We start from the raw sequence: 12,498 nt of genomic DNA on the forward strand, positions 1-12,498 counted from the left end.
GCTTCTGATTGGCCTCTGAAGTCAAGTGAAAAATAAATATTAAATCTGACAAATCCACCAAATGCAGAGGGATTAGCTTTAATTAGACTATTAACTCTCACTTGTTCGATTGAATTGTAAAATGCCTTTTAAAAACACATGCGAAATGCATTTTCAGTAGAATTTCACTACATTGAAATTAAGGTTTTATTTATAAATGAAAAAGACCAAGTTTTCATTTTTTATATTATGAATCAGAAATTGGAAAAACTGCTCAACTAAATTGCAGATTGAATTCCTAATCAAGAATTAAGTATATCTAGAATAATTAGTATGAAGAAGATATTTTTATGGTTTGTTTTCCAGTTAAGTTTTGTCTTTTGGCTCTGCCAGCAGTCCACAAACCGAGCCCTCAGCTGGAGCTGAAGCGACTGCTGATGCGATATGAACGCTGCAGACACAAAGAGCTGATCCACTGTCTGATTTTGTCTTTGGCAGCAAGATTTGCCGCCGCTCGGCTCATAATCCCCCCCCCACAAACAGAACTGCTGTGAAATGAAGGCCGGGGATTTACGGGTTCTGATGGTGCTGCAGTAAAAATGCCTTTCAACTTAAAGCTCCACATTCAGGTTGGTATTTCCAGGAACACCAAGTTTAAACCAACGTTCAGCACAAAAGCTTCAATAGGAACTAGTTTGCAGTTAGATTTACAACAGTTTTGTTTAAACCTTTTAACCTCAAGAAAAAAAATTTTAAATTGTAAAGTTTGAAATGGCACACTGAAATAAATTTAAAAGAGGAAAAAAAGTGTCAAGGCAAAAAAAGGTCATGTAGGTTTTTTTCAAACCAAACCGCTCTTCCCTTTACAAATATCAAAACAGAATAATAAACAAAACAGTTTAAGGTTTTCAACAAAACTTTTATCGCCCAATTATTCTGCCCCTTCAGGAAACCCCGCCATAACAATTCCAGGGTTCTGAGCTCCACGTCAGTCATCACTGTTTTTCAGAAATAAAAATAAAATCAAGTGGACACTGGTTGGTTGCTCAATAATGTTGTTGGTCTTAATAGATAAGAAAATTCCATCTTTATTATATCAATTTGCTGTCCTAATGCTAAAATTTAAAACAAGACTTAAAAAAGACTTTTTTAATGATTTAGAAATGCTTTTTATTTGTCGGTTTATTTTTTGGAATCATCACGTTGGTTCTTCTGCTTTGTATGACTCAGCTCCTCAGTCCTGGATCTCCTCCTCTTCATCCTCAAAGTTCTCCTCTCCATCGCTGGCTGTGGCCTCCTGGTATTGTTGGTACTCTGAGACCAAGTCGTTCATGTTACTCTCCGCCTCGGCAAACTCCATCTCATCCATGCCCTCTCCCGTGAACCAGTGCAGGAAGGCCTTCCTCCGGAACATGGCGGAGAACTGCTCCGAGATCCTCTTGAACAGCTCCTGGATTGCTGTACTGTTGCCAATGAAGGTGGCGGCCATCTTTAGCCCCCGCGGTGCGATGTCGCACACGGCTACCTTCACGTTGTTGGGGATCCACTCCACAAAGTAGCTGCTGTTCTTGTTCTGGATGTTCAGCATCTGCTCATCCACCTCCTTCATGGACATGGGTCCACGGAAGACCGTGGCAACCGTCAGGTACCGGCCGTGGCGGGGGTCGCATGCCGCCATCATGTTCTTGGCATCAAACATCTGTTGGGTGAGCTCAGGTACTGTCAGCGCCCTGTATTGTTGGCTGCCCCTCGCCGTCAGAGGGGCAAAGCCCGGCATGAAAAAGTGCAGCCTGGGAAACGGAACCATGTTGACGGCCAGCTTGCGGAGGTCTGCGTTGAGCTGGCCGGGAAAACGCAGCGAGGTAGTCACGCCGCTCATTGTGGCTGACACCAGGTGGTTGAGATCGCCATAGGTGGGCGTGGTGAGTTTCAGGGTGCGGAAGCAGATGTCGTAAAGGGCTTCGTTGTCGATGCAGTAGGTTTCATCTGTGTTTTCTACGAGCTGGTGGACCGACAGGGTGGCGTTATAGGGCTCCACCACCGTGTCCGACACCTGATGGACAGATGAGGATGAAGAGGACATGGAGGAGAATCACAGAGTTTGGTTTCAGAGAGGGGAGGTACCTTTGGTGACGGCATCACGCTGAAGGTGTTCATAATGCGGTCGGGGTACTCCTCTCGGATCTTGCTTATAAGCAGGGTGCCCATGCCTGAACCGGTGCCCCCCCCCAGAGAGTGTGTCAGCTGGAAACCCTGCAGACAAATTACAGCTATTTATATGTGAACCTTTCAGTGATGTGGTAAAGCCATTGACTCTATTGGACTGACTGACTCGGACCAATCACTGCTTACCGGCCACATGTGGTTCCAACATGGCGATGTCTGTGTCATGAAAATCTGGTGACTGAATGACTTCATTTGGTTGGAGCTGGCAGTTAGTCAATTTCTTTAGGTGATGTCACACTCACTCGCTCCAGTTCTCATACACAGTCGATGAGTAAAATCCAAATGATCTGTTTTAATTAATTAATTTGCAAAACAAGTCAACAACCCCTGCAACCTTAGGTTGTCAACAACAGGAGAAAAACATCTCTAGCCCTTGTGCTATCCAAGGCACTTTGACATTAGGAGTGGGGTCAGCTGGACCCACTAGACAGTGCTCTGAACCTTTTTTCTTCAATGATTTGTGATCTTCACTGGTTTCCATGGATTACATGAAATGTTTCCACCTTTGTCCACCTTTGTCATGGTAGGGAAAACATGTCAATGGAAGGGTGGGGTCATTTTGACCCCACAATATAGCACAAGGGTTAAAGAAAGTAGGACATGTCCCTCAAGGCCTGAAGTTCTCCACTTCTAATTTACATATAATAATATATAATAACTTTTACAACTAAAATACAATTTTATTTTTATTACTTTTTCTTCTTTTTTTTAATGGGATCTCATCAGTTCAGATTTACCTCCTTCAATGACCAACAGATTTTACGTCTACATCTTTCCTTGAGGCCACACTGTGGGCTTGAACAACTGCACCACTGTAGGGTAACACGAGTGGGAGAGACCCTGCTGGGCCCCTTTCCCCTCAAAGCCCAGTCATTCCAGACCCAGTACTTAATCCAGTCCCCCCACCCCACCAGCTGAATGTTACCAATCACTCTACAAAAAACTCTAGAGAGAGGGTTTCACCTGCAGACATTCGCAGTGCTCACACTCCTTTCTCACAACGTCCAAGACCGAGTCCACAAGCTCCGCCCCCTCCGTGTAGTGACCCTTGGCCCAGTTGTTACCCGCACCTGTCTGACCTGCAGACAGAAAATCCATGAGGGAAATCTGAAACTTTTAGCAGAGCAGATGCCTACACTGAGTTTTCCTTAATCATCACAGCTGAGTGGGTAATCTCAACCGCCACCAGTGTGTGAATGTGTGTGTGAATGTGTCTGTGACTGTAAAGCACTTTGGGTTTGGGTACCGCGAGTGGTTCCCAGAGAAATGTTGACTCAGACCGACTTGAACCAATCACTGCTTACGGACAATGTCAGGCTCAAACGTGGCGCCTCTGTATCACTGAAAAATGTAGACTGAATTGACTTCACTTAGTTAGAGGCGGAAGTAAACCGTTTTCTATAGGTGACGTCACGCTCAGTCCAGTTCTCTTATACAGTCAATAGCCGCGGTTACATGCACAAAATATCTTGATCGGATCAATGGTCAGATTAAAATTCAACCGTGCACGTGGGATGAGAAAACCTTTTTCCGAAGCGTTCACATGGTCACACTTTCAGTCGGAATAAATCATTTGGGCATGCGGAGTAGTGTTGAAAATCTCGGAAGAGGAAAGGAGTCTTGTTTTAAACAAACCTAGCTGCCATATACATTTATGCAGCAGCTCTGTAATATACAAGACGATCTTCCAAACATGCTTTTATTAATGTAATGAATATTATGAAGCGCCTGTTCACTCATCATTTTATTTTTAATCCGTGTGGTCAGTGTTTTTTTGTGAAAGAACGGAGCTTGTAGAAGGGTTAGGATAGGTGAAGGCTAACACGCGCTAACAACATTTAGCCTTTGATGAACATAAATCCATGCGGGAAATGCCGCAATCTGCATCTTGGCTGAAACTTAATATGTGGGAATAATATCAGCTTTTATTCTGTCAGGACACGACTGGAAACACAAATCTACGTGATTGTTTGAACATTTTCTAAGGACTGAGCGACATTCTGTTTTGAAAAGCTCACACACCACCCCAAAGCTGCTGTGTGACCTGGAGACATGGTTCTGAGTCCGGCAGCCGCCAACCCAGAGCGGCGGGACGGATCGCAGTAACAAACGCACACGTAACAAAGACTCCTCCCCTCCCCTCAAACACAAGTTATACACGGCTGCTTTGCTCAGAAACACAGTTCGCTCATCCCCGGCACCCGAGCCCGGACCGCGCAGGGTCCTCGAAGCCCTCCTCCCCGGCACCCCCTTGTGAGGGGTGTAAGAGACGGGAGAGGCGAAGAACCAGCGGAGTGTGGGCGGAGTGGCGCTTTGCACCGGGCGTCCGCAGAGCAACCGGTCAGTCCTGTTTTAGCTCCAAAACTTTCTCTGGATCGAAACATCGTCTATGCATGACGTTAAACCAGAGCAGAAGTGACACACGATCAGAATGAACCGTTTACATGAACAACGATCGGATCAACAATCGGCATAACCCACCTGTCTCGACTGGAAAGAAATTTTGATCTGAACAAGTCTGATCGGGGCAGACTATTCCGAACGGTGTGTTTACATGACGCATTTTTCTTCCGATCAGGCGTCCTTTCCGATTACTTTTTTCCATGTAAATGCCGCTAATAACTGTGACAAACATTTAGAACATTAAAGGAGCACCAATTGGAATCAATTGAAAAAAAAATGTTCATAGAATTTAAATCTTCTTTCTCTTTTGGCTTTTCCCATCAGCCACAGTGAAACAACCTCTCCTTCGAGGATGAGTCGCATGGTTAACTTGGCGATGTTTTATGCCGGATGCTCTTCCTGCAGAGAAGGGAATAGGGAGCAGCCCGGTTTTGAACCCTGGTTTCACGGACGGAAGGTGCCGCAAACCAGCACGAGCTAAACTTGCTCCGTTCATGCAGTTTAAATATGAAAAGAAAAACTTTTTCCCCTGAGGAATATCCAGACATTTTGGAGAAAATGTGTTTCATCATGGAATTTTTTTGTACTATTAATGTAATCCATCTGCCTGCAGAATGAACACCACCTCTGTCAACAGTAATCTTAACACTGCCAACACTGAAGTGGGATTTAAATCAGATCCAGGACAGTGGCGTGGTGTTAACCACAGATCTGAACTGTAAATAACAGAAAATCAATTATTTTATTATATATATAAATTACATTTTAGAAGAAGATGGTCATTTTTGCTCTTTTCTGGAATAAGGTCGTTCAGGATAACCTAGTGTGATGCAGATGTGTTCATTATATTCATGTTGGCACTTTATTCAAAATAAGCATGACAATTTGACGATGAAACAATTAGCTGCCTGAGTTTATGGGTAAACTCACCTTTCTGATCTGAACCTATAGAAGACAAAGAACACAATTCAGAGCGCAGACATCCGGAGGACAGCAGCAGGTTTTTCTGCAGGTTCCAAACTAGCTGTGTTGGTTCGTTAGTCATCAGAAATTCATTCAGCTGCTGTCCTCTCTAAGGACACCTAAACCCTCCACACGAACAAAGCAAACATACCAAAGATGAAGTTGTCGGGTCTGAACAGTTGTCCGAACGCTCCAGACCGAACGCTCTCCATGGTTCCTGGTTCCAGGTCCACCAGTACTGAGCGGGGGACATATTTATGTGCTACACACACAGAAGTCAGAAAGTCAACCGCAGTCAAACACAACACTAGCAGCCCCCCCACCCCCAACGCTTACAGGAGGCCTGGTTGTAGTAGACGCTGATCCGGTCCAGCTGCAGAGCCGAGTCTCCCACATAGTTTCCAGCAGCGTCGATGCCGTGCTCGTCGCTGATCACTTCCCAGAACTACATGAGTCACGGGAATGGGGGGGGGGGGTTACTTCTGCAGCATCTGACTCAAGAGCGTTGGTGCTTCATGGTGCATTCACTGACTCTTTCCTGCCTGCTTCATTTCAAAGTATTTTAAACTATAGAGACACAACAGGATGTGTGAAGTTTGACGGTCGGAGAAGGGTGGAGCTCTGCAGGCCAAGCCAGGATCCAAAGAGCAGCTGGGACCCCCTCCTGAGCCTTCAGAGGCACAGATGCTCCTTCAGACGCAGGAGAAATCCAACCTTTCCCAGACTCAATCTAAACTTTTACCTGCTGGATTTAAACTAAGGTCTCTGTGCCATCTGGTCCCATCTTTTCAGAAGAGTCTTGAGTGAAAACAGTGTTAGTGTTTCTGAAGCATTGTGGCTGCCAACAGCAGGACCTCTGGAGGAGACGTCACCACGTTGGAGATAAAGACAAACAGCAGCTTTGAGCGCAGAAGCAACTGTGTTACCAGGATTCCTGTCATTGCCCCCCCTACACACACACACACACACACACACACACACACACACACACACACACCAGACCAGAAGCGTGTGATTTCAAACTACAGAGACACTCAAACAAATATTCAACCAACTGTTTCTCCATAAATGGAATTCATTTAAGTCTCTATGACTGAAGAGCTGCTTAGTGTCACCCGTGTTTACCTTCACCAAAGCTAAAATTAGCTTCACACAGCAGATCCAGCTTGGAAACAGTAACACTTTCACCCATCGGCTTCAGAGCAGGACTGACGGACTTTTTTTAAAAAAAAAGTAAATGCAGTTTTTCTGCTCCCTCTGTTCATTTCCAATCTGGGATTGGGCCTTTTTAAATCTCAAAGAATACAAAGATGATCTAGTTCATGAAAACACGCCTCAGCAGTCATTGCAAGTAAGAAATAATCAGATAGCAACCGTTTCTGTTGACAGGCTGGACCAGGGGTCTGCAACCTTCAACACTTAGACATTCAGGACAATTTCTCACAGCCCACAAAGTCTGACTTCACCCTTTAGAAAAATAAGACACTGGTTTGTATTTATGTTAATGTTACTATTATGATAACTATAGATGAAGTATTGTTTTTTTTAAGTAGGCATTAAACATACAAAAAAATAACTTTACAAAATTTGAAGTAGTTGATAGTTATTCAATGACTTTCTTTCAAAATAAAAGACCCCTGTGTTACATATCTCAAATCAGCAAATGTAGTAGTATTTGCCATTTTTTCTACTAATAAAAAGTTTATTTTACTGTTTGTTGGGCATCTTTGACAGACATTTATAAATCTAACAAAGTAAAATTGCATCACAATGAATCAAATTCTTCAACAATAGAAAATCTGTTATATGTTCCAGTGTCTTTTATCAGATATTCTGTGATAAATGGAGATCAAACATCTGCTACACTATTTAGTACGCCTTCAGTAAACTATGAAGGATTGATGGATTGTTGGAGAATCACAGCTACCATAATCAGGAGCCTCATGGAGTGATGCGTAGTATCCTACAACTGTTTGTGAATGAGTTGAAAAACGTTTGAGCTACTTTCCTTTTTTCTTATCCCAGACAGGCAGCAGCGCAAAAAGGTCCTGTCTAAGGACCCACACTGAATTTTGGCTCATTGCTCACCCTGGGAAGCAAACCCAGGTTCCTGCACAACAGTCCTCGGCCCAGCCAACTGAGCTGTACCGCCTCAAACTTAAAACTAAAAACTGTATTTTTCTCTAATCAGAGAGCCACAGGGGGCTTGTGGCAGACCCCTGCGCTAGACTGTTTTAATTTAGAGTTAATGGTTCTTAGTGAGTGACTTGATTTTTCAATGATGAACTAACCTGATGAACTAACCTGACTCCAAAACCAGCCTCAAACCGGAAGTGAGACTGTTTGTACTTGATTCAGATCTTCAGGGTTCTGTGATGTCATATACACAAATCATATTCATTCATCTTCAAACTGTGATGCATTCACTGAAGCTCAGAAGTGGGACAGTAGTGTGTCCATATCACCACCACCGGTTTTTCTGCTTTACATAGCTTAAAAATCTTAGAGCAACACTTATATTAAAGAACTTTCATGGGATTTCATTTCTATTCCCTAGATTATTCAAGATCAACAACCCACAAAGGTGAAGAGATTCATTTGAGGAGATTATTCTGGGATTGATCTGCGAGCCCATTCCACTTTAAATAGAATGTTCATTTTCTTTAGAACCAGACACTTGCTAACATTGAACCATCATCGCGCTCAAGAATTCATCAGTGAAACAAACTCCAGGATATGGATTCTGGTTTCCCCATCTTCATTCTGTGATTTCCCAAAGAATCAAGCAGGTGACCTGGAGAAATGCTCCACTCATTCTGACCACAGCCACCTTCATCAGGTGGATTACTGAGAGTTCATGTAGCAGCTGTGCTCCCTGTGAGGGTTCAAAAACCTGGATCCGGTCCTGACTGATGGATGATCTAACTGAAGCCCCCTTCAGTGAACCTGACCGAACCTCGTAAACCTAGTCACATTTGACTCATTCCTTCCTTTGAGTAAACGTATATTTAAAGTTTAAATAACGAGGACTACACCTACAGAACCTCAGGAACAGAACAAGTTTCGGACTTGGACCGGCTCAGTACCTTTGTTCCGATCTGGTTCCCGCACTGTCCCGCCTGGATGTGAACTATTTCCCTCATTGTTTTCCTCTTTCGCAGGTTCGGGTCTCGTGCCGCTCCTCTGAGAGCTCCACGTGAGTCTGCGACGGAGCGCGCGCGCCTTCATGTGCCCCTCTGGCCGCGCACGCGGCCACGCCTTGACCGGGCGCGCTCATTTTGAGGTCCAGTTTTTACGGTGAGCAGAAGCCGGGCCACCTCCCCTTTGGACAACATGAGTTTGAAGGGAGCTCCAGAACATAGGACATGTGTGAAGGACCATCTTGAAAGCAACAAGGAGAAACATTCACAAACCCCTCACAATAAAGAAAGAACACAAAGTAAACGAATGACTTTTCACACACAAAAAGTGACTTGAAAGACCAGATATTGTTATTGCAATGGCTATTTTTTTTCTTCCTTTCTACCTTTTTGGATCAAAATTTGACCCCTTTAACATGCACTCAAACTGCCCAAAATTTCCAGACACATCCGGTCTGGTGAAAAATAATTTATTTTGTGGTAGGTTTCCAAGCCATGGCATCACAGCAGCCCCAATTGTGCTATTCTTTTAAAGTTGACATATAAAATTATGGGAGGCGTCTCCACTTCTTTAAGATTTGACAGGTGAAACCCCATAACCATACAAGGCACATTAAACAGTAACAGTCCCAAATACGTATGTATTTAATTGGTTGCTCTGCTTTGGACCCTGCAACAGACTGGCGACCTGTCCAGGGTGTTCCCTGCCTTTGCGAATAAGTGGCCGGGAATGGGGATAGGCTCCGGCAGCCCAGTGACCCCGAAAGGGATAAACGGAAGAAAATGAATGACTGAATGAATGAATGCTCTACTTTGTGTTTTACTTTGCACCATCTAGTTACGGTGGCGCTGAAGTGCAAACCATTCAACAAATCACTCGATACAAAAACATTTTAGAAAACAAAACAAAATTTCAAAAAACAAAATTTAAAAAACAAAAATGAAAAACACAAGTAAGACATTTCAGAAAAGGAAATTAATTTCCAGGATATAAAATATTAAAAAATGAAAACATTTCAGAAAACAAAACGAAATCTTCAAAAATGAAAAACATTTCCAAACCGGAAGAGGCAGGCACTATGGGACAACGCTGATTGGATGATGATGTTTGTCAATCATTTGAACTGAAAAGTATTTTAAATGAAGCAATGCCGGATTTTATCGTCCAAACAACAATGTACCATATTAATCCATGTAATTCCCATTAACATATTAAATCAAAAATGCAGCAAACGGATAATGAAGGTTTAAATTCTTTTTTTAATATTTCGTCTGAAGCAGAACGGTCACCCGGAAGTAGTTTGTGTGGATGTCGTTTGTTCTGCAGGTAAACAATGAAGGGGAAAGACGAAAGGATAAAACGTTAACTCAAACGTTAATCTTTGAATATTTAGCGGATGTGATGACAGAACGCACACAGAAATATCAACACCAACCAGGTTTACAAATGTTTCGAAATGTCTGTGGGAGGATTCTGTCTGAAGCAGCAGCTGCGAAGAAACGGGTGTTAAAGACGGCGCACAGATCAGGAAATGCAGTCCCGCCATCCACTGATAAGGTATGGAGGCACATTTGTTTGATCTAATACATGTAGCGTTAAACGTGATTTCTAGTTGGGTGTTTACAGACAGATCCAAGATCCTTCAGTCATACGTTAATGACAGGTTACCTCATCAGCTGGAGAGGGGGGGTCACGTGGGCAGGATTCTCAGACAGGTGTACCAGCCGCATAAATCAGGGAAGCTGTCAGGTAAACTGCAGCAGTTTGTGTCTCAGAATAACATTTATGAATGCTTCTTATTCACACTATTAAGATCTGTGACTTTAGAGTGTGTCAGTGCACAGAAACATGACAGTAAATGACTGGATGTGCACATCCTCAGACACGCCCAGGTGTGTAACAAACGGTGGCAAAGTCTTTAGTCTAAAAAAAATCTTAAAAAAAAAAATTTTAGTCTTTCAGGCAGAGGAGGAATACCAAATTGTTTTAGAATGTATTTTTATAAGACTGAAATAATGTATTTTAATCTGAGTTTGGTGTTTTGACCCCTCCCTAATGAATTTCTGGTATAACCCATTTTCTCCTCATTTTGATGAACTCAATTTTTTCCTGAACGAAAGATTAACGGCAGCTGATATTTTTCCTGTCAGGGATTTTCATTTATAAATTTATTTCTGTCAGGGATTTCAGTGGAGCTGGAGTCCAGTGCAGAGGAAGCTGCAAGCATGTACGAGCAAGAACTGGGGTCCCTTACCTGTGCATCTTCCTCTGGATGTGATGCTGAGCAGCAATGTGGACAAACCTTCCCTGACATGACTCTTTTTGATATAATTGTTAAGCACAAACAGACTTTTCCTAGATGCATTTTTTCCTCTAATAAATGTGACTGACAGGTACGCTGAGTAAATGCTGAATGTAAACGTAACATTTGATTGACTGCATGAAGAAGCCCATAAAGGAAAATCCACAACTGTTTCTTTGTTTCTGTTATTGAATAAAGTTTTCACATTAAGTTTTCAATAAATATACTGCATTGCTATGAAACAAATTTGTTTATTTTCATATCCATTATTACAATCCTCACGTCAGCATTCAGTTTTTATTGACAAATAAACATTTCTAAACAACAGCTTTGAAAATCAAACATCAACTTTGAAAAGTTTGATTGGCTGTAGTGTGGACTTACTTTGGATTTACCTTACGTGATTGGCTGTAGTGAGGCAGGGATGTACTAACTTTGTACTAACTTAGAACTAAGTAAATCAATTTTGGCTCAAAATCTGCTCTCCAGCAGGCGCAAGTGAGAGGTAGGGGGATCGACACCCTCATTCTCCATTATCTTCAGTTGTTGACTAGTGTAACTAATGCACACCTAAAGATTAAACCTTTCATGAAATACATTACGTGGTTTTAAAACAATCACCATTGCTATCTGCTTACTAAGGACTATACAGCTGCAAGAAATCTGCAGTCTTTTACTTGTTTATCACTAAAATCTTCTTGACGTATCCCATTTTTTAGTGGCTTTCAGATGTTGATGTCCAAGAATAGTATTCAGTGGGTTCCGCAACAACACAATGGCAACTCGTTGATCCCTCTTGATGGGTCTAAGTTTTTGCTCACGAGGAGTGTATAACCTCAGGTAAAAAGATGCATGCAAAATTACCATCAGGGAAAATGGACATCAGAAAGATTTGCTGGTCAGTCTCTTTTTATTCAGCACAACTACGTACATAGGTAATGAGTCACCTTTTAAATTTTTTGATTCATGTAGAAGCCCCAGGTTTTTATTTTACCTTTGTAAATAGGGCCTTGCCAACCATTCTAGCATTAGCTTGTAAACTGTGGAAACCAAAATAGTATCTTATAGTTGTCCACCATTGGAACATGTTGAGATTTTGCAGAGAAAAACTATAAAGACAGTGTTTGGATATGCAACCACGTTAGGAAGATTTGTCAATTCATTTTACAAAGTGAAATTAAAGCTTGGCACAGTAAAAACATCTAACGGAAGAGGAATTAGCTCAAATGGTAGAGCGCTCGCTGCGCAAAGGCGGGGGGCTGATCTTCCCACTCGCGCACGAGGCAAAAGCACGCGCAAACCGGAAATCTGCGGCGCGGTTTTCACGCTGAAAGACTCTGGATATACGTCTACATATTGTGGATTGTTTTCAGTAATATGTGAAACGAGACTCTCTCCCAAAGCTGGACTCGAACCGAAGGTCTGTCCGTCCGCTCAGGTATCCAAGGACGCTGTTCGTCGCCGTCTTTCGGATGACGTATTTG

At 42.7% G+C, this 12,498-nt stretch overlaps 1 protein-coding gene across 1 annotated transcript; it reads right to left on the minus strand.

The window, feature by feature from the left end:
• Positions 1–1,047: 1,047 nt before the first annotated feature.
• Positions 1,048–8,834, minus strand: LOC101159143 (tubulin beta-5 chain). Its single transcript, XM_004080822.4, has 6 exons — positions 8,658–8,834; positions 5,908–6,016; positions 5,723–5,833; positions 3,169–3,284; positions 2,104–2,232; positions 1,048–2,032 (listed from the first exon to the last, which is right to left on the minus strand). Exons 1-6 carry the CDS (start codon positions 8,712–8,714, stop codon positions 1,214–1,216), a joined length of 1,341 nt encoding a protein of 446 aa, XP_004080870.1. The 5' UTR covers positions 8,715–8,834; the 3' UTR covers positions 1,048–1,213.
• Positions 8,835–12,498: the final 3,664 nt, after the last annotated feature.

The sequence above is a fragment of the Oryzias latipes genome, chromosome 20 (assembly GCF_002234675.1).
Source record: "Oryzias latipes chromosome 20, ASM223467v1".
Classification (NCBI taxonomy): Eukaryota; Metazoa; Chordata; class Actinopteri; order Beloniformes; family Adrianichthyidae; genus Oryzias; species Oryzias latipes.